The sequence below is a fragment of the Nicotiana attenuata genome, unplaced genomic scaffold (genome assembly GCF_001879085.1).
Source record: "Nicotiana attenuata strain UT unplaced genomic scaffold, NIATTr2, whole genome shotgun sequence".
Classification (NCBI taxonomy): domain Eukaryota; kingdom Viridiplantae; phylum Streptophyta; class Magnoliopsida; order Solanales; family Solanaceae; genus Nicotiana; species Nicotiana attenuata.
In genome coordinates this window covers 56,325-77,930 of record NW_017673217.1, presented here as the reverse complement: position 1 = coordinate 77,930, position 21,606 = coordinate 56,325, and the positions used below count along the sequence as shown (strand labels likewise).

Below are 21,606 nucleotides of genomic sequence, written 5' to 3'. Positions count from 1 at the left end.
CTTTATGCCATGTTTGGGGCCTTGTGCCGATCTGTAGCAACCCTTAGGGGCATTTCTAACTATTTTCCTCACTTGTTAAAAGCATAGCCTCAGTCCTGTTTTTACCTATTAAATGTTTTAAACTGGTTTTATCATTCTACTCCTACTGTGAGGACTGTTTGGGCTGAGTTCCCTAATTTCTGTTGTGACGCCCGAGAGGCTGTGAGGCTAATGACTGAGAGAGGTTGAGGACTTAATCGTGAGGATTATATATATATATATTATGGATCGGGCTACACGCTGTAGCGATGTTATATGTATATGTTATGGATCGGGCTGCACGCCGCAGCGATATATATATTGGATCGGGCTGCACGCCGCAGCGATATGACGCTTGGTCTGTAGGAGCCCCTCCGGAGTCTGCACACCCCAGTGAGCGTAGTCGACTATAAACACATGGATCGGGGTGCACGCCGCATCGGTTATTATGATTTCTCTTGTTACGAGAAAATACTGAGCCGAGTGCTGATAGTGAACATTGTGTGACTAGAGTTGAGTCACGAGTGACTGAGAGGCTGCCGAGGGGCTATGTTTTGAGTGATTTTCTTGCCCAAGGGGCCCTGCTATGATGTTTCCACTGTTTTTCACTCTTCTTATAAATAAGCTTCTGGTGGATATATTGTCAAATAACTGATTTCAAAGTTTTAAACTGAGATTGATGAAATTATGATAGAACTGTTTCTTTTCTTTTTTAGTTATATGTTTTGAACTGCTCGTCACTGTTTTCAGTCCATTATTTACTTTAGTTACTTACTGAGTTGGAGTACTCACTTTACTCCCTGCACCCCTGTGTGCAGATCCCGGTGCCCGAGAGGCCGAGTGAGAGTTTTCAACTGTTCTTCCAGCATTCAGCGGGGATTTCGAGGTAGCTGCATGGCGTCCGCAGCCCTGATTTCTCCCTTCTATCTTATTATTTTTCTGCATTCCTAGACTATTTATGTAGTAGACTGTTCAGACTTGTATTAGAGGCTCTAGACTCGTGACACCAGATCAGTGTGAGTTGTGTAGCTTTTATGTCTTGATGATTTCCGCATATCTTTCTTGTTGTTTTAAACACTTATTATGATAACTGGTAATTAAGTTGTGTCAGCAAATGACTTACCAAATGAAAATAGGTTATGGTTTGATAGTTGGTCTGGCTTGCCTAGTAATGTGTTAGGTGCCATCACGACCAGTATTTGGGGTCGTGACAATAAGTTTGTCATCATCAAAAGAGGGAAATTGATAGGTTACAAGTACTTTGGTTATAAGTACTTTACTTTATGTTTTGATGATCTAACAAACTTACTATCCAGAACCAGATAAGGAACCTGTTACACATTTACAAGACCTCAAGATCACAAGGTTCCATGTTGGGATTCAGCGTGGAATATGATTCAACTCTTCAGAGTGGAAGGAATAGCTGAGGGAATAGTTCCCTACCAGTTCCCAAGGAGACCGCACGAAGTAAAATCTCCAGCTGGAAAGTTGCTGCCTGCACACGCTACAGTGCAGGAACAGTGTTGCAGTCAACTTTCTAGGGAAGACTTTTTACCTACCTTGCTTGCATCGTTGTAAGTAATGTGACACATGTATATATGCATTCAAGGGAGGTAAAACAAATTACTTGAACATTTGACACGCTCATTCACATGACTATCCTAAAAGCAAGTTTCAAGTGCTTCAAGAACAAAGAACAAAACAACTACGGACCAGTTCCCACATAGAGTTATTGTATGTCCTTCGTTGAGTTGTAACTTTGTAATAGTTCTTTGATTGTGATTCCTATCTAGCTTGTTTAGAAGCATTCTATAGGAACCCATTTGTAAACCTTAAACCAGTGTGTTTGAGTCTTGACTAGAGTTAGTCATGTTGTAAAGTCTTTGTAAAAGAGTTATTTCAAAGTGGCGTAATAGAGTATTACAAGTTAGTGAGTGATTAAGAGGTTAATTCCTAGGTTGCATAGGTTGTAATCTAAAAGTTGCTCAGTAGTGAAGTTGAAATCCTGCAAGGGTAGGTGTGTGTTGTTGGACCTGATAGAGAACCTGATTCTCTATAGAGTTTGGTGGACCCTAATATTCTATAAATATTATACAATGGTTACCGAGCTTATTACTGAATTGTTAATTGTATTATACTACAAGAAAAACATGATGAGACTAAAAATTATTTATTGTTTCTGAAAGGGCATTTTTATGTTATTTTCTGCTTGATATACTAGCATGTTTTCTAACTTGTCCCCAATAAAAACGGTTGAGGTTAAGTGTTATTACTCACTGAGTTAGCGGCTCATTCCCCGCTAATTTTTTTTTACAGAGACAGCAGTTGACGCGGGCGAGGATATCGTTAATTAGAGCACACAGGTTGATAGGTCTTGGTGAGTCTCACACTTGTTTGCGTGGGCGGAGATTTTATTTATTGTTATGATCTTTTCCTTGAACTCATAGAGTCGCTCCATAGTCATTCTTTTAGCGTCATGAGTATCCTTTCGTTATTATGGACTTATGTTGAGTATTGCACTTTCTTATCGAAATTGGAGATAAATTAGTATTTCTGGTTGTTAGTGGCTTGATTAGTAATGGTGGAGATTTGTTTTGGTTAATTGATAAGTTGTCGACTGTTTGGTTTGATATTAGGATGGTTGGTTGTTGATTTTGAGACAAGGAAATTTTTGGATAGTCCATAAACAGGGGAAACTCTGTCCGATTTTCTGTAAAATACTGATGAGGCTTACTTGGGAGCACTTGCTCCTAAGCGCCGGTCACGATCCTAAATTACGTCTTGACAAAGTTGGTATCAGAGCCATGTAACACCCCAGACTTTAGACAGAGTCCCACAATGGCAAAACACAAGAGGGATGTTGGGTATGTAAGTTAACAAGCCTTAGACCCTAATGACGCGTTTTAAACCCATGAGGGCCTAGGCCCAGAGCGTACGATATCACTAGCGGGCTGGGCTGTTATACAAATCTATCAGAACTTAGGCTTTAAGTCTCGAGTCATGGAGCAATGTTTAGTAGAGTCTTATTCAGGGGTATGTAGGTGTCCATACTTATGGTCTTGAGGCTACTGAACATCTAGGAATGTTTTCCCTTTTTTTCATTCTTTGATCGTGAATTGAGATAACTTGAGATTGACTTTGGAGTATTTCTTTCGCAGATGGCTAGGACATGCACACCCTCATCTGCTGGACGTGGTGCTGGACGTGATACTACCCGGGGTAGCGGTCAAGTTGGGGTTCATCAAACTAGAAGACAGACTGCTCCTCAACTTGAAGTTGTAAACATGGGTCAACACCAAGCTGCTATGCTAGATCAAGTGCAAGGGCAGGGAGTTCAAGACGCTCCACCACCAGTTCCAACTTTTGTACCTACTGTTGCGTTATCTGCAGACGCAGTGGCAAGGTTATTGAATGTGTTAGAGGCATTGGTGCCTACACAGGGTGGAAGTTCAGCTCCTCAGGCTACTTTACAGACAAGCACCTGCACAGACTCAAACTTTCCGAAATAAGGAAGTATCCCTATAAGAGTTCCTAAAATTGAAATCAGCAAAATTCACAGGTTCTGATAATTCAGCAGATCCTCAAAGTTTCTTGGATGGGACACTCAAGGCATTACGTGCTCTAGGATGTTGTAGTGAGAGAGCCGTGGAGCTCGCATCATACAAACTAGAGGATATGGCCAATACATGGTATGAAACTGTGTTGCTAGGAAGGCCAGCAGGAGCAACACCACTGACATGGGATGAGTTCACTAAGTTGTTCATGAATCATTTTCTTCCAGACAGCCTGATGCAAAAATATGCTAGAGACTTTGAGTGATTGGTTCAGACTCCAGATATGGATGTGTCAACATATAACACCAAGTTTTGTAAGCTGGCTAGATATGCTCCTTACTTAGTGCCTACCGAAGAAGCTCGAGTTCAGAGGTTTGTTGATGGATTGGTTGGTCGTCTATACACTGCAGTAGCCCAACAGATGAAGACTTTATCCTACTCTGATGCAGTCGACCTTGTTAGAAAGATTGAAAACAAGGGACGTGATGAGCGTGCAGCTAGTGATTTACGTAAGAAGGACAAGACAGAAGGGTCTTTCAGTGACGGTTTTAGTGAAAATCGAAGAGCAAGAAATCAATGACAACAACAGGGTTCTCAGACAGGGACACACTTGTCTTCACAGTCCACATACATGCCACATTACAGAAGCGGTACTAGGGGACAGTCAGCATCTGGCCAATGTCGTGTTCTAACTAGAGAGTGCTTTCGGTGTGTCCAATTGGGACATCACTTGACGGATTGCCCTCAGCCTCCAAGAAATTTTAACCAGGCTTCTATTCAGTCAACTGCACCTACTCAGACTACTCGTAATACTTCAGGTACAGGAAATAGAGGTCGAGGTGCTGGAGATCGTGCTACTGTGAATCAAGGACAAGGGAATGCTGGTAGAGGTCAGGAGAGAGTTTTTGCATTTACTAGACAGGATGCTCAGGCCTCGAATGCTGTGGTTAAAGGTATTCTTTCTATCTGTTCATTTGATGCACTTGCTTTGATTGATCCGGGATCTACTCACTCCTATGTATCCTCATACTTTGCTTTGAGTTTTAGCAGACAACCTGAGCTATTGATGATCCTTTTCTGGTTGCTACTCCTGTTAGAGAGTCTCTATTAGCTGAACACGTGTATCGTGCTTGCCAGATTCGGGTTGAGGGTAGAGATCCTCTAGTTGACCTTATTGTACTTGATATGATTGACTTTGACATGCTGATGGGAATGGATTGGTTATCTTCTTGCTATACTATCGTCGATTGTCATGCAAAGATAGTTAAGTTTGAGATACCAAACGAACCTAGTTTTGTTCTAAGAGGGGGTCAGGTTCCAGAGACATGCAAAGTTATATCTTTTATGAAGGCTCAACGACTTCTGAAGAAAGGTTGTTTGGGTCTCTTAGCTGACCCAAGAAAGGAAACAGTTCGCACAGAAAGCGTACCAGTAGTGAGAGAATTTTTTGATGTATTTCCCAAGGATTTACCAGGATTGCCTCCAATACGCGAAATAGATTTTGGTATTGATTTGCAAGCTGACACACAAACTATATCAACACCCCCATATCGTATGGCACCAGCAGATTTGAGGGAGCTAAAGCAACATTTGCAGGATTTGCTAGATAAGGGTTTTATAAGGCCTAGTGTATCACTATGGGGTGCACCAGTACTGTTCCTAAAGAAGAAAGACGGACCCCTGAGAATGTGCATTGACTACAGGCAGTTGAACAAGATAACAATACGCAATAAATATCCTTTGCCTCTTATAGACGACATGTTTGATCAGTTACAAGGAGCTGCCCACTTTTCAAAGATTGACCTCCCTTCTAGTTACTATCAGCTTAGAATCAAAGATGAAGATATTTCTAAAATTGCTTTCAGAACTCGATACAGGCACTATGAGTTTCTTGTGATGCCTTTCGGACTGACTAATGCTCCAGCTGCATTCATGAATTTAATGAATAGGGTGTTCAAGCCGTTTCTGGATAGACTGTAATAGTATTTATTGATGGATATATTCTTGTAGCCAAGGAGAACACGAGAATCATCTCAGGATTGTGTTGCAGACATTGCGAGAACATCGGCTTTATGCTAAGTTCTCAAAGTGTGGATTTTGGCTAGACTCAGTATCATTTCTGGGGCATGTTGTATCCAAAGATGGAATTATGGTAGATTCTAAGAAGACCGAATCTGTGCAGAAATGGCCCAGACCTACTTCTCCTACAGAGATTCACAGCTTTTTAGGCTTAGCAGGTTGTTACATACATTTTGTGCAGGATTTCTCCAGAATAGCACCGCCACTGACTAAGCTAACACAGAAAAATGCAAAGTTTCAGTGGATGGAGTAATGTAAGCAGAGCTTTCAGAAACTCAAAACATGTTTGACAACTGCACCAATATTAGCCTTACCATCAGGTTCGGTAGGATTTATAGTGTTCTGTGACTCATCGAGGGTGGGATTAGGATGTGTTCTCATGCAAAATGGTCGCGTTATAGCTTATGCTTCGAGACAATTGAAAAAGCACGAGCAAAACTATCCTACACATGATTTGGAGATGGCTGCAGTGGTATTTGCTCTAAAAATTTGGAGATCTATTCGGCGAAACTTGTGAGATTTATACTGACCATAAAAGTCTGAAGTATATCTTTTAGTAGAGAGATCAGAATCTTCGGAAGCGTCGGTTGATGGAACTACTCAAAGACTATGATTGTTCTATTTTGTATCATCCTGGAAAAGCCAATGTGGTGGCTGATGCATTGAGCAGAAAATCTATGGGGAGTTTGGCACATATAGCTCCTGCAAAGAGACTTTTGGCCAAAGATATTCAGAGACTATAAGATACAGGTATCGGATTTAGTGTCGGAAATTCATAGGTATTGTTGGCTTGTGCTCAAGCTAAGTCTCATTAGTTGAGCGCATCAAGGCCACCCAATATGAGGACGAGCGATTATGCAAATACAGAGATGAGGCCTTAGCTGGTAAAAGCAAGGATATGATTGTTGGAAGTGATGATGTGCTTCAAATGGGTGACAGGTTATGTGTAGCAGGCGTAGATGGGTTGAGACATGCTATTCTTGAAGAAGCCCACAACTCTAAATACACTATACATCCTGGATCCACAAAAATGTACCATGACCTGAAGCAATTTTATTGGTGGTAAGGTATGAAGAAAGATGTTTCTAACTTTGTTTCTAGTTGTTTGACTTGTCAGTAGGTCAAGGCTGAACATCAGCGACCCGTAGGACTGTTACAAAAAATTGAGATTCCAGAGTGGAAATGGGAAAGAATTACTATGGACTTTGTCACCGGGCTACCACGAACCCTTAGAGGTTATGACTCTGTATGGGTGATTGTATATCGACTGACGAAATCGGCGCACTTTTTGCCAGTGAAGACTACATATGGTGGAGTGAGGTATGCTCAGATATTTATGAACGAAATTGTCCGACTTCACGGAGTTCTAGTATACATCATCTCTGATAGAGGATCACAGTTCACTTCACTCTTTTGGAAATCTTTTCAAGAAGCATTGGGTACACGAGTAGATCTTAGTACTGCATTTCACCCAAAGACAGATATGCAATCTGAACGTACTATACAATTCTTGGAGGATTCTGGTTGAGAGCTTGCATTCTTGAGTTTTGAGGTAGTTGAGACGCTTATCTACCTTTAGCTAAATTTGCTTGCAATAATAGCTTCCAGTCCAGTATTCAAATGGCACCGTACGAAGCATTGTATGGTAGGAGATGTCGTTCTCCTATTGGATGGTTTGAAGCTGGTGAGACTAACTTATTGGGACCCGACTTAGTACAAGAAGCTATTGACAAATTTCAATTAATCAGGCAGAGTTGCTCACAGCTCAAAGCAGACAAAAGTCTTATGCAGATAAGAGAAGAAGATATTTAGTGTTCACAATTGGGGATAAAGTGTTCCTACGAGTCTCCCCTATGAAAGGTGTGCTGCGGTTTGGGAAAAGAGGCAAGTTGAGCCCCAGGTTTATAGGACCATATGAGATACTAGACCGAGTGGGAGCCGTGGCTTATCGTTTGGCACTTCCTCCCGAGTTGTCCTTTATTCATCCAGTGTTTCATGTCTCAATGCTAAGAAAATGTATATCAAACTCATCTCAGGTGCTTGAAGCTCAGACTATACCGCTCGATGAGAAGTTGTCTTACGAGTAGGAGCTGATGGCTATTGTTGATAGGCAAGTAAGGAAGCTACGGTCAAAAGAAATTGTGTTCATTAAAGTCTTATAGAGAAATCATACCGATGAAGAAGCTACTTGGGAAGTAGAAAAATATATGCAAGCGAAGTATCCCCATTTATTTCAGTCTACATGTATGCACTTGTTGTAAATTCGGGGACCAAATTTCATAAGGTGGGGAGAACGTAATACCCTATTCTTTTAATAAGGGTTCATTGGTCATTAGCACTATATATATATATATATATATATATATAGAAACTAACTAATAAAACACAAAAAAGAGAGAAGGAATTCAATAAAAGCCGAAGCCCATTTTAGCCAAAACCAATAAAAAAACAAAGAAAGGGGGAAACAGAGGCGGAGCTACGTGTATGGTAGAGGGGTCACGGGACCCCGTAAACATCTGAAAAAATTCTGTATATATATGTATTATATGTATATATACCTTGAGAAGTGGGTTTATATTTAATTGTGCACCTTAAAGCACAAAAGCGTGATGGGGTTACTGGTCAAATGCGCTGCTTGCTTCTGTGTGTGTTGGATGTCCTAGGTTCAAATCTGGACTACCTCACCTTCCCTATATAATTTTCCTTTTTAGCTTAAATATTAACTGTACCCTAGACTTTCAATTTATTTATATCTTGCCTTTTTAGCTTAGGATTCAACCCCCCCTCCAAACCTCTTTTTTTTTTCTTTTAATTATTTTTTCAAATGTTTTTTGTTTTGATAAAACCCCAACCTTAAAAACTCTAAATCACTTCTCTCTTTCCTTTTCCCAAACTCCATACCCAACTTCACCTCCTAACTCACTTATATATGTCAGTTATCACCGAAAGTTTATCGGCATCCGGCGGGACCCAACAACTATTGGTAAAGTTCTCCATTAATAGTGCCCCCGTCATCTTCAAATCCTGGGTCCGCCTCTGGGGGGAAAGGGGAAAGCAGCAAAGCTGCGCTAAAAAAAAACAGAAGCATTGAAGCATTCAAAAACAAAAGAATAAAGGGCCAAGCTCGGCAGAAGCAAAACGGACATAGGCGATCAAAAGCAACCACAAGGTGGGTTTACTTTGTTCTAGAAAAGGGATTTACAGAGAAGGGGAACAAGCTAGGTAATTGATTTCTAAAACTTTTTCATGGTAATCTGATTCCTTTACTTAATACTTAGCACACTATTAGCTATCAACAAAATTCAAGTTACTATTAATCTAGTACAAACAATGGAATTTTATATACATGATTCTTATAGGGCCGAGTAGATATAATTTTGGAATATGGATTAAGAATATGAAAGATAAAGCCAAGAAAAGTAGGAGAAATTCATAAGACTTTTCCGTGAATTAACTGGGTATATCATATGAATAAGTTGTATTTAAAAGATTTTAAAGTATCCAAAACTACCAGTAGCGTGAGTAAGTATAAATTGATGAATTAAGAGTCAAACATGAACCGAAGGGTAGGGCATTCTAAATTAGTTGTGAATTAGCTAAAACAAGGAAATTAGCACGAGATCGATATTGATGTGATTGTAGATTGATTGAAGAAATTCTTACGGATCGTTCGAGGTGGCGAGTTTGGTATTTCGCACGAAGTATTATGGTAGTAATCTTACCGGAATTTGTATTTTCATAACTTGCATAATTTACACATAATTTTTAATATAAATATGTCACCGATTATTTTGAGTTGCATATGGGACAAGGTCTTTTACTCGATATGATACCGAAATAGTTATTTGAGATGATTATCGTTGTTTTAAATATTTTCGTTGTCACTCGATCTATTTTACCGTTACTTGAATTTACTGTTATCGAAATGAAATTACATGATTTGATAAGAACCGAAATGCCCTATATTGTTATAAAATATTTTTCTATGAGTATATACGGATACAGAGACAAGTATAAATGGGAGTAGACTTTGAAGGATCCCGTAGCTAACGGCGGGTTCGTTAGACCTGGTGCACCTTGTAATTACCGATTACAGCTACATCCCTCGCTAGTGGGAAGGTAGAACTAGCATGCCATTACTGATTTCCCTCGAGTAGGGACTACCGTTATATTTGACTTCTTGCGAAGAAGTCCACAATTATACCGATTACATGATCCGTTCATTGAAACCTCCCAAAATATGAATATTGATATTATACAGTGGTTACCGAGCTTATTACTGAATTGTTAATTATATTATGAGACTGAAAATTATTTATTATTTCTAAAAAGGGCATTTCTATGTTATTTTTTGCTTGATATACTAGCATGTTTTCTGACTTGTCCCTAATAAAAACGGTTGTGGTTAAGTGTTATTACTCACTGAGCTTGTGACTCATTCCTCGCTAACTTTTTTTTTTACAGAGACAGCAGTTGACGCGGGCGAGGATTTCGTTAATTGCAGGTTGATAGTTCTTGGTGAGCCTCGCACTTGTTCGCGTGGGCGGATGTTTTATTTATTGTTATGGTCTTTTCCTTGAACTCTTAGAGTCGCTCCATAGTCATTCTTTTAGCGTCATGAGTATCCTTTCGTTATTATAGACTTATGATGAGTATTGCACTTTCTTATCGAAATTGGAGATAAATTAGTATTCTGGTTGTTAGTGGGTTGATTAGTAATGGTGGAGATTTGTTTTGGTTAATTGATAAGTAGTCGATTGTTTGGTTTGATATTAGGATGATTGGTTGTTGATTTTGAGACAGGGAAATTTTTGGATAGTCCATAAACAGGGGAAACTCTGTCCGATTTTCTGTAAAATACCGATGAGGCTTACTTGGGAGCACTTGCTCCTAAGCGCCGGTCACGATCCTAAATTAGGCCGTGACAAATTTCCAGGCCAACCATCAGCAGTGACTCATCGAAAAAACATAGCAACAACCCATTCTCTTCTTTTTCTTCTTTAGCAAATCGAGCAAGAAAAGAAGAATGTATGGTACATCAACATACAAATTAAATACAAAATTCGTAAAAAAAATTAATATAAATTTGATATATGTATAGTAGCATACAAATTTGATATAAATTATCAACAATAACAGACAAATTAAATATAATTTTTATACAACTAATCAAACAATATATAACTTATTTACAACTTATCTACAACTTTCATATAATATTCTTACAAGTTTAATGCAACTACAATACCGTACAATTTAAATACGATTCTTTTTGTACAATAGTCATGTAATATATCTTTCTGTCTATTTTGTATATGGAATGCTCTTCTCCCTCTTTGATTTTCAATCTAAAATTTCAACCAAACCAACTCTAGTCTTCACTTAATCCCTCCTTTCTCTTAATCCCTCTTTTGTCGCCGGCTTAAGCTATGGTTATTGGAGGTTTTTGGTTAATTTTTATGAAGTTTGCTACTATTTTTGAATAATTTTAATATTGATTTAAGGCTAATTTTAGGTGGTTTTGCTGTTAGGTTTTAATGGAGGAGGAAGAATGTCTTCTATGGAGGTTTTCACGATGGTCGAGGTCGTTCATGGCTTCTCGGCTGAACTCCAGCGTGGGGGTGGGGATGGAGGGGGGGGGGGGGGAGGGGAGGCAGAGGCGAATTTAGGGGGCGCAAGGGTGTTCACCCGAACACCCTTCGCCGAAAAATTACACTGTATATATAAGGCAAAATCTGTTTTTTACCTTTATATATTAAGTTTTGAACACCCTTAACACAATCGAAAAGTGTAGTTTAGTGGTCAAGGGGTTCTAAATTTACATATCACTAATTTGTGTATAATTAAATATGTATACTGGATGCAATTAAGTGATAATTTCTCTAGTTGGGATAAACAAGTTTATAATATAACATAGTTAGGTAAAAATCGCTTGATGGTTGTAACTAGTTAAAATAGCACGGGTTAGCCAGTTTTCGAACCGGTCATTCAAAAATAGCCAGCGTTTGCAAAGTCATTGAAAAATAAATACGCGGAAAGTTCCAGCATAACATACTGGAAATTGGATCACCTGTGTGTGAACTTCCAGCATATTGTACTGGATCCGTATATTATACTGGAACTCCAGTATATTGCTGGAACTCCATTATAATATACTGGAGTTCCAGTATACTTAAGCCGGAACTCCAGTATATTATGCTGGAGTATTTTCTGAATTTTGAACAGTGTTTTCATTCAGTATTTATCTTTTACATTGAAAAATGGTCTAAATTTCGATTACTTTTGAAATTGTGGCTATTTTTGAATGACCACTTGTAAATCTGGCTATTTTTGAATTTCTTCCTCGTAACTAGGCATGTCTACTGGGCTGATCCGGAATAAGGGTTTAGCCCGTGGGCCTTTAGCCCTGACCCATATAAGTGGCTGGAATTGTGGTTGGACTTTTTTGGTTACTGGGGCTCTACAGAACTAATGACCCATCAAGCTAATAGGTAGGGCTGAGCTGATCTGGGTTTAGCTGGGGTCATGCTTTTTCTCTTTTTTGAATTTTCTCTAATTTTATAAACTCCAGCTATAATTAAAAAGTAAAGTGTGGTGGCCACCATTATTTAATTTGCTTCTTCAGGTTTCAATTATTGCATGTCTAGCTCTCCCTTGCAAAAAGGAGAAATAATTAGGTAAGGGTCAAAGAATTTATATCATGAATGGAATTTTTAAAAATTAGAAGTAACAAACGAAAAAGAATCAACTTTATACATATCCATATAATACTAGACCCACAAATAACAAATACTAGTATTTTCGTTATTCATGTCAATTTGAATCTTCAAATGATATTAACAAATCAAAAGAATCAATCTTAAAGCCACAAAAAATAAAAAAATAAAGAACTTTCTTCTTCATCTTTTCTACATATACTACAGCTATTGAGTTTTTAACAAATATGAATACCAGCCAAAACCCCTTTAGTAAACTCTACGAGATGAAAAAGTACAAAAAAAGTTGATGTGGGCACACTCAATGCAATAAGTACAACCATCCCTAAAGCCAAGCTTGGCCTTGTATTCATCAACAAATATTGCAATAATCCCATGGCTTCACAAATACTCGAATTATAATTCACATAAATGTTCTTCTCCCAATCCATCCATTCTGTTGGTGGCTCGTAATTCTTCTCTATCATCTTCATCTCTTGAATCCTTTTTCTAAGTATAATCATGTTTTCGTCCACATTTCCACCATTATAATAATTCTGATCATTGGCTTGATCTCGTTTCATTGCCAAAGTCATTGTTCTTGTACTTATTGATCTTTTTTGAGAAAATGGTTTGAATGGAAGTGATGGTATTGAAAGGACAGAAGTTGATGATGCCATTCTTCAAATTTTGTTGTGTCCTTTGAGAATGTGTTTTGTGATATTTATAGAAGATTATATTAGAAATGTAAGCACACTTTAATTAAATTTCAAGGGAAATGTCTTAGGAAATAAGGAATGAGGCAAAACCGTGTCAGCACACCGTAATTGTGCCTGTTTTATAAATAATTTTTAAGAGAAGAAGCAACTAGCAAATGAGCAAGTGGCATCAAATCACATCACACATTTAAGGATTTAGCGTGAAGTATGGATTGCGTGCTTAGAAAAGCATCAAAATCTCATGAGATTTAAGTTATAAGTAGTAATTTAACATGTGAAGCAATTTAATTAGTTATATCATTTTTATTAGATTATTAATTATTTTTACTGTATAAATTTATTCATAATTACATTACAGATAATGAGATTGTGTAAAAAAAATTATACTGTCGATGCATATTATAGAACATAAACTCAATCGCAAAATCCATGATCATCTTCTAAGTTCTAATGCTATACTTAATGATATTTTATTTGTTGCTGTTTCCTATACGAAAATTTAAATTAAATTATGTATTTTTTAACGTCACAAGTCACGCTAGAAGCTGATACTATCTTTAGTGCTCGTTTGCAGCTATATATGGGGAATAAGGGATAATTTTATCCCGAAATAAAATTTGAGATGAGTTTATTCTACGTTTAGTTGGGATAAAATTGCGATATAACTAATCCCGGGATTGTAGTGCTATTTTTATTCCTATGGGAGAGTGGGATAACAATCCTGGAATAATTAATTTTAGGATAATTTGTTTCCCGACCAAACACCCCTATACTTTATACCTTAACTAGTGTATTGGTCAAAATCTGATCGCCAGTCGACCTGACCAAGATCCCGTCCAAGCGACGAGATAGCGAAGGACGACATGGTTTGCTCCAAAACCCCGTACTCACAATGCTCGCCGTAACAAAGAACGGCACTCAGGGAACGACGAAAGCGGACGTCGTGTGAGTTGTATCGACCCATAGTGAGAATTCCATAACTATATATAGGGGAGGAGTCTCTCAATGAAAGGGGGGCTTTCCTTTGTAATCTTCTTAGAAAGAGGAGCCTTCCCATGGAAGACAAAAAACAGTGATCTTCATCGATTAACGAATGAAGAAATGTAAAATACCAATAAGATTGATCTATTCCTATTTCATTGTATGCATTATTCTCCGATCGTTTATAGATCTAGAGGTTATTAGGTTTGTGTAAGACTTACCTCTTCATTTTCTTTGGTTGATTTGTTCAAAAAGGTTTCAATATTTTTTGAGTCAAACAACTAGTACAAAACAAATTCACGCACGAAATTAATTACTACCATTATCATCCTATATTTGTTGAAGCAAATATCGGGAGTATCTAGTACTCCTTTTCACATTTTAAAAGAAAGTCTTTTTTTCTGGAAACGTTTTTTTTGTCATATTATTAGATATGGTCAAAATAAATATACTAATTATTCTAGAAACGCATTTATAGACTTGTAACTCATGCTCTTATCCAGGTGTCGTTAGAACTTGTCAAAGAAAGGGGGGGGGGGGGGGGGAGGGGAAATTGTTAGTACTTTTTAAATCGTTTGATATCATAAAAAATATAGAACACCGCCAGATATTTTTGAAGGTATATATATATATATATATATATATATATATATATATATACTTTGGCGTGACTTTTGATGATTTGATGAGGACGACTCTTTTATTTATTGTAAGTGAATTCCAAAGTAACAGAGTCCTTTCTAGAATGATGTGCTCTAATTAAAATAAATTACGACTGAAAACAGAATCATTTCTGGAATACTGTCGTTTAATTAAGTATTTGTTGGATTAATTAATGGTGTTAAAGAAGAGCTATATGGCTGTATAACACAAGGANCCGAGGTCAAAGCATAATTCATTGTCCCACCCGCTAAGTCGACATCCCAAAAATGGAGAACGAAAAGGTTAGACAGGAAAACTCCAATGTGTATGAAACGAGTGCGAGCTAAGTAGCAGCATTTCCTATTTTTCGATATCACGCTCCCCGACGCAAGCAAAATTAAACTGGCTGGGACTCATCCTCGAAGTCCCTACGGGCGGAGTGATTCGCCAATCCACACAATGCCCCGAAATGACTAACAACGAGGCCGAGCATGAAGCTATGATTGCAGGATTGAAATTAGCCCTAAAATATGACGACTCGACTTACATACCGATTCCCAATTCGCGATGAATCAAGTCACTGGGACTTTCCAAATCAAAGAACCGAGACTACAAAAGTACCAGTCAGAAATTCGTAAACTACTACCTGAATTCGATGAATGCCGCCCCCACCAGACACCCAAGGCGTAGAATGCCAAAGCAGACGACCTCCCCAAATTAGCGGCAGCCACCAAAAATATCAATAAAGAAAACTTGGTCGCCCTCCTCTATTCCTCGATAGACCAGGTCGAGGTACATTCTATAAATCTGACTTGGGACTAGCGCAATCATGTCGTGACTTATTTGTAGGAAGGAACGCTCCCGCAAGATAAGAAGGAAGCCAAAAAGCTCCGAATACAGTTGGCTAGGTACAGCCTCATGAATCACGACCTTTACGAAAGGATGTTCGGTGGCCCCCTGGCCAAATGCCTCGGACCAAACCAAACAAGGCGGGTATTAGAAGAAGTACATGAGGGGAACTGTGGTGCTCATACAGGAAACCGTGCCCTTATCAGATGCCTCATCCGTGCGGGATACTACTGGCCCACCATGAAAAAAAAGCCGCAGACTATGTTAGAAAATGTGAACAATGTCAAATATACGCCCCTATGATACACCAAGCAGGAGAACTGCTGCACTCTATCACATCGCCATGGCCGTTCATAAAGTGGGGGATGGATATTGTTAGATCCCTTCCAGCAGGGCGAGGTATGGTACGCTTTCTTTTGGTTTTAACTGACAATTTTTCTAAATGGGTGGAAGCAGGTGCATACACGCAGATACGTGAGCAAGAAGTTATCGCATTCATAAGGAAAAATATAATATGCCGCTTTGGCATTCCCAAAGAAATCAACTGCGACAACAGACCCCAATCTGTCGGAAAGAAAACAACCGAGTTCTTTGAAAAATGTCGCCCATCTCAAATACTTCCACTTCTGAAAAGAGGCACCTCCTAAATCGCACTTTCTCCCTCACCCGGGTTTTATCCTTATCAGGTTCTCTATGAGATTTCTGACGAGGCGACAAGGGAGACGTCTCGAAGTCCGGAGTGTTGTTCATCACCCTGCCCATTGACACGGTCTACGGGCCGAGTAATGAAGGGACTGGGTATAGATAGCCAAATCCCCATTGTATATACAAAGTTAACACTGGTTTCCTACAAGAATATAATCAAAATCTCCAATGTATGAACGAAACTAGCATCCACGATACTCCAACAAATCTCCAATGTATGAATGAAACTGGCATCCACGATACTCCAGCAAACAGAATAGAGCGCCATACTTACGACGGGTTAATATTTCGACGAAAGATCGAAATAACACCCTTTAAGGCCAAGGGCCTCCGCAAAAAATAAGAGTTCGACTTCGATCGAAAAACGACGGGTTAATATTTCAACTAAAGATTGAAATAACACCCTTTAAGGCCAAGGGCCTCCGCCAAAAAGAAGAGTTCGACTTCGATCAAACAACGACGGGTTAATATTTCGACGAAAGATCGAAATAACACCCTTTAAGTCCAAGTGCCTCCGCCAAAAAGAAGAGTTCGACTTCGATCGAACAACGACGGGTTAATATTACGACGAAAGATCGAAATAACACCCTAAGGCCATGGGCCTCCGCCAAAAAGAAGAGTTCGACTTTGATCGAACAACGACGGGTTAATATTTCGACGAAAGATCGAAATAACACCCTTTAAGGCCAAGGGCCTCCGCCAAAAAGAGGAGTTTGACTTTGATTGAACAACGACGGGTTAAAATTTCGACGAAAGATCGAAATAACACCCTTTAAGGCCAAAGGCCTCCGCCAAAAAAGAAGAGTTCGACTTCGATCGAACAACGACGGGTTAATATTTCAACGAAAGATCAAAATAACACTCTTTAAGTCCAAGGGCCTCCGCCAAAAAGAAGAGTTCGACTTTGATCGAACAACGACGGGTTAATATTTCGACGAAAGATCAAAATAACACCCTTTAAGGCCAAGGGCCTCCGCCAAAAAAAAGAGTTCGACTTCGATCGAACAACGACGGGTTAATACTTCGATGAAAGATCGAAATAACACCCTTTAAGGCCAAGGGCCTCCGCCAAAAAAAAGAGTTCGACTTTGATCGAACAACGACGGGTTAATATTTCGACGAAAGATCGAAATAACACCCTTTAAGGCCAAGGGCCTCCGCCAAAAAGAAGAGTTCGACTTCGATCGAACAACGATGGGTTAATATTACGACGAAAGATCGAAATAACACCTTCAAGGCCAAGGGCCTCCGCCAAAAAGAAGAGTTCGACTTCACTCGAACAACGACGGGATACTGCCTCGACGCCAGCTCGAAAGTAACGTCCCAATGGCTAAAGCCACTGACAAAAATATGAGTTCGACTTCGGTAGAACGATGACGGACCAACATTTCGACAAGGATTCAAAATAATTCCCCTAAGACCGAAAGCCATCGCCGAAGATAACTGGGACTCGCGATGGGATGGTACCTTGATATAAGCTCGAAAATAAAATCCCTACGCTAAGGCCGTTATTAGAAAGAGAATCCGATATTGTTTAGATGTTGATAGATTAGCACCTCGATACGAGGTGAAAAATGCTATCTCGTCAGCTTAAGCAGCCATCAAGGCTCCACTCAAACTGAGCGACCTTGAAGTCCCCTAAGAAGCGAGAGGTCAGCATGCAGAAATCTACTTTGCATCAACATAATGAAGAGCAAAACAGGAAAAGGAGTACGGAAGGCATATAACAGTGAAAAATCCTCTTCATACAAAGCCAATGCGCAAACAACCGCAAATTACCTACAACTAAAATCAAAGGAGTCTAAGAAAAGAACAATAACCAACAAAAAAAAAAAGAGAAACAAAGACAACAATTCTTTCACTCGACACCACCCCCAGGAGATCCTCCCTCATCGCCCGCACCCTCATCAGCTTCCGGCGTTGCAGAGTCATACCCACAGTTTACACGGGTCTCTCGTGCCTTCACTCGCGCTCCTCCATACGCGGCCTCAGTAACTTTGCCCGCCTCCCACAAACTCTTGTAGATATCCCGCTGGGCTTCAGCATGAACCCAAAGCTCGTGCCAATGACGAGGAGCATCGGCGGATGAAGATTCGACTTGAACCAATAGTTGTTCCTTTTCGGCCTCAAGACCAGTGACCTAGTCTGCTAGGGTCGATGCATCTCGGTCGATCTCGCCAATGCGCTCCTCAAACCTCACTTCTCTCAACGTGGACGTCGCTCTCTCCGACTCCTGTTCGGATTGGAGGACGCGGATGGTGTTCTCTAAAGCCGCAGCCCTCGACAAAGCCGATGACCAAGCACTCTCGATATTTTCCAAACATGCAACTTTTCTCTCCAACTAAGTCAACTCTCCCATCCACTCCACGCTCATCGACTCGACCCTAATAAGGTTCTGATCCATCTCCGATTGCAATAGACCTCAACTTCTCCTGAAGATGTTCGCACTCTGCAGCAACCCCTTTACCCAACTCAAGCTCTTCGTCCTTGGCACGAAGTTGCTCCTCAAGTACACTATTCCTGCGGATAGCCTCCATCAGTTGTTGGTCCCTCTTCTCCAACTTCTCACCGAGGGATCGAGCATCAGGGTTCGCCCTCAGCCATTCGTGCATCTCGCGATAGCGCCGATATTTCCCTAGCATCGTCAGGAAAATCTTGGCCCGAGTATCAGCTCTGCGGGCTCTCTCAATCTCCACCATGTACGTTTGGGAAACAAAAAAATAGGCTGAGGTCGGGCCGACAAGAAAAATGAAAGGAACATAAAAGGAAAGCGATACGTACCCTCAAGCCCATAGCGGCAACTTCGTGCATCAAATCAATATCGGGAACGTTCTGGAGAGCCTCGCACTCGGCAGCGGAGGACAAGAGGTCAAACTGCGGCACCAGGTCCTCCGTATTTCCCAAAAGGTTGATGTCCGACGGAATCTCTAGAATACGGGACGACCCTTCCACCTGAACCACCGAATGGGTAAGACCCTCTTCAAAGATCCTAACATTATCAGGATCAAGATCAAACTCGGATTCGCAGTCATCAACCACGACACCCTTTCCCCTTCCTGCTGTCGTGGAAGAAGAACGACCAGGTATCGAGGACGAAGGTCCGCCCAAAGTAACAGCAGTGGCCTCAGAAGTCTGATCCCCCGTCACGGTCGGTGGAAGGTCAATCACAGCGTCAGGAACTTCCATCGATGGGTCGGAAATAGCATTTGGTACCGCCTCTGTAGGTGGAACGTCATCGACCCCCACTTCAGATCCTGTCAAGGGAAGGTCTTCTTCTACACATATCATAGCTGAAGGAGCTGTGTCAAACTCCACTCGCCGCCTTTTCAATGACTCCTCCCTTTCCTCGGGGCGGATAGATTTCCTCGCTAGGGAGGCGATAGGGGCTGACCTTTCAGTTCGAGTAGTGACCTCCGCGTGTGCACCTGTAGCTGTAGATTCGATTGAAGCGGTCCTCGATGAAGGGCGAGCAGCAGACGCTGACGCCGGACGAGCAGACGAGGCAGGTTGACGAAAAGCTAATGGAAGAGCCTTCACTCTCCGCACTCTTCCTGGCATCAACAAACATCACATAAGAAACCAAGTAAAAAGAGAGGGAGAAAGAGTAGCGAACAAAGACAATATTACTCACTAGTAAGGAGCTTGCGTCCATATTTCTCATAGAAAGACGACCATGTACGGACACCCGCCGTATGAGGAAGGATGGCACTTACCCATTCGCGGATACCATCAACGGGGGCAGGAGGCAGCTTCGCGGCTATAAAAACACAGTTTAGTATTACCCAAATAAAAAGAGGTCAAGCATTATTCCGATAGAAGGTATAGAAACTTATGGGCGAAGTTCAATTTCTCAGGGAACCCCGAAGGAGCCACCACAAGGTGTTCGGTTCACACATAAAAGTAATTCTCATAGAAGCGACGGTTGGCTCTATCGTCCATCTTCACCACCAGACTCTTCGACCCTCAGTGGCGCATGTGAATCATCGTGCCGCGAATGAGTTGAGGGGCAAAACTATTGAGCATATGCCCCAAAGTGATCTCACGACCAGCAAGCTCCGCAAACTTGAGCAGCATAAGGAACAATTTGTATAGGTACGGCGAAAGCTGCGCTGGGCATACCTCATAATAACGACAGAAATCTACCACCAAGGGAGGGAGAGGAAGCGTGTATCCAACAATAAAAGGGTAGGCGTAGAACGCACAATACCCTGGGCGGTCAAAATGGACTATGTCATCCCCCACCACCGGCAGTATTTCAACATGGTGAGGGATCCCCCACCTAGCCTTTAATTCTGCGATTCCCTCCTCAGTTATGACGGACGGACAAGGTTCCGGCTCCTCCCCGGCGGGGCTATGAAAATCACTCCACACTTTTCCAGGGCGAGGCAAGATTTCAGCCACCGATGGGACCTCCTCATCCTCTACCACTTCTGCTCCTCTAGTGGCCGGAACATCATTTTTCGGCACCGGAGTTGAGGCAGAAAGATCAGCGTGAGAAGAATCGCCAGCCATTTGAATTGATTTGATAGAGCAAGAGGATAAATAAAAGGAAAGACGAAAATTCCTGGCCAACTAAAGGAAATCAAAAACCCGAAGTATCGAGAGGAAAGAGGATTCGCAAAGTTTTCTTAAGCGAAGGCAAAGAATGTGTCAAATCGAATCGTGCAGTCCTATTTATAAGAGACATAAATTTTCCGAGCACGAAATCCAAGAGTCATCGATTGAAGTTGATAGGGCATAAAACGGTTCAACCCCCTAGGAACGTGTGTCATAATGGCAGGTAACCATAAACGACGCTTCAAGACAAACGATGTTCAGGTTCCGGAACGACCGAAATGGTTCGAGGATATCGAAAAGATGCCGTCATATTGCTAGAATCTAAAGACCATACCCAAGGGGTTGGTGATCAGATTTCTCTTAGATATGCATCATATATCCGCCTACCAGGCCCGACAAGAGGCGACCCCGGTAGACGGAGAGACTAACTGTATTGGTCAAAATTTGATTGTTGCAGTCGGCCTGACCAAGATCCCATCCAAGCGACGAGATAGCGAAGGAAGACATGGTTTGCTCCAAAACCCCGTACTCACAATGCCCGTCGTAACAAAGAACGACACTCTGGGAACGACGAAAGCAGACGTCGTGTGAGTTGTGTCGACCCATAGTGAGAATTCCATAACTATATATAGGGGAAGAGTCTCTCAATGAAAGGGGGACTTTTTCTCTCTCATATTTCTCCTTTGTAATCTTCTTAGAAAGAGGAGCCTTCCCATGGAAGACAAAAAATAGTGATCTTCATCGATTAACGAATGAAGAAATGTAAAATACCAATAAGATTGATCTAGTCCTATTGCAGTGGATGCA

At 40.8% G+C, this 21,606-nt stretch overlaps 1 protein-coding gene across 1 annotated transcript; it reads right to left on the bottom strand.

The window, feature by feature from the left end:
* Window positions 1-8,628: 8,628 nt before the first annotated feature.
* Window positions 8,629-12,942, bottom strand: LOC109215751. Its single transcript, XM_019379862.1, has 2 exons — window positions 12,603-12,942; window positions 8,629-8,714 (listed from the first exon to the last, which is right to left on the bottom strand). The coding sequence occupies exons 1-2, from the start codon at window positions 12,940-12,942 to the stop codon at window positions 8,629-8,631; spliced, it is 426 nt and encodes a 141-aa protein (XP_019235407.1).
* Window positions 12,943-21,606: the final 8,664 nt, after the last annotated feature.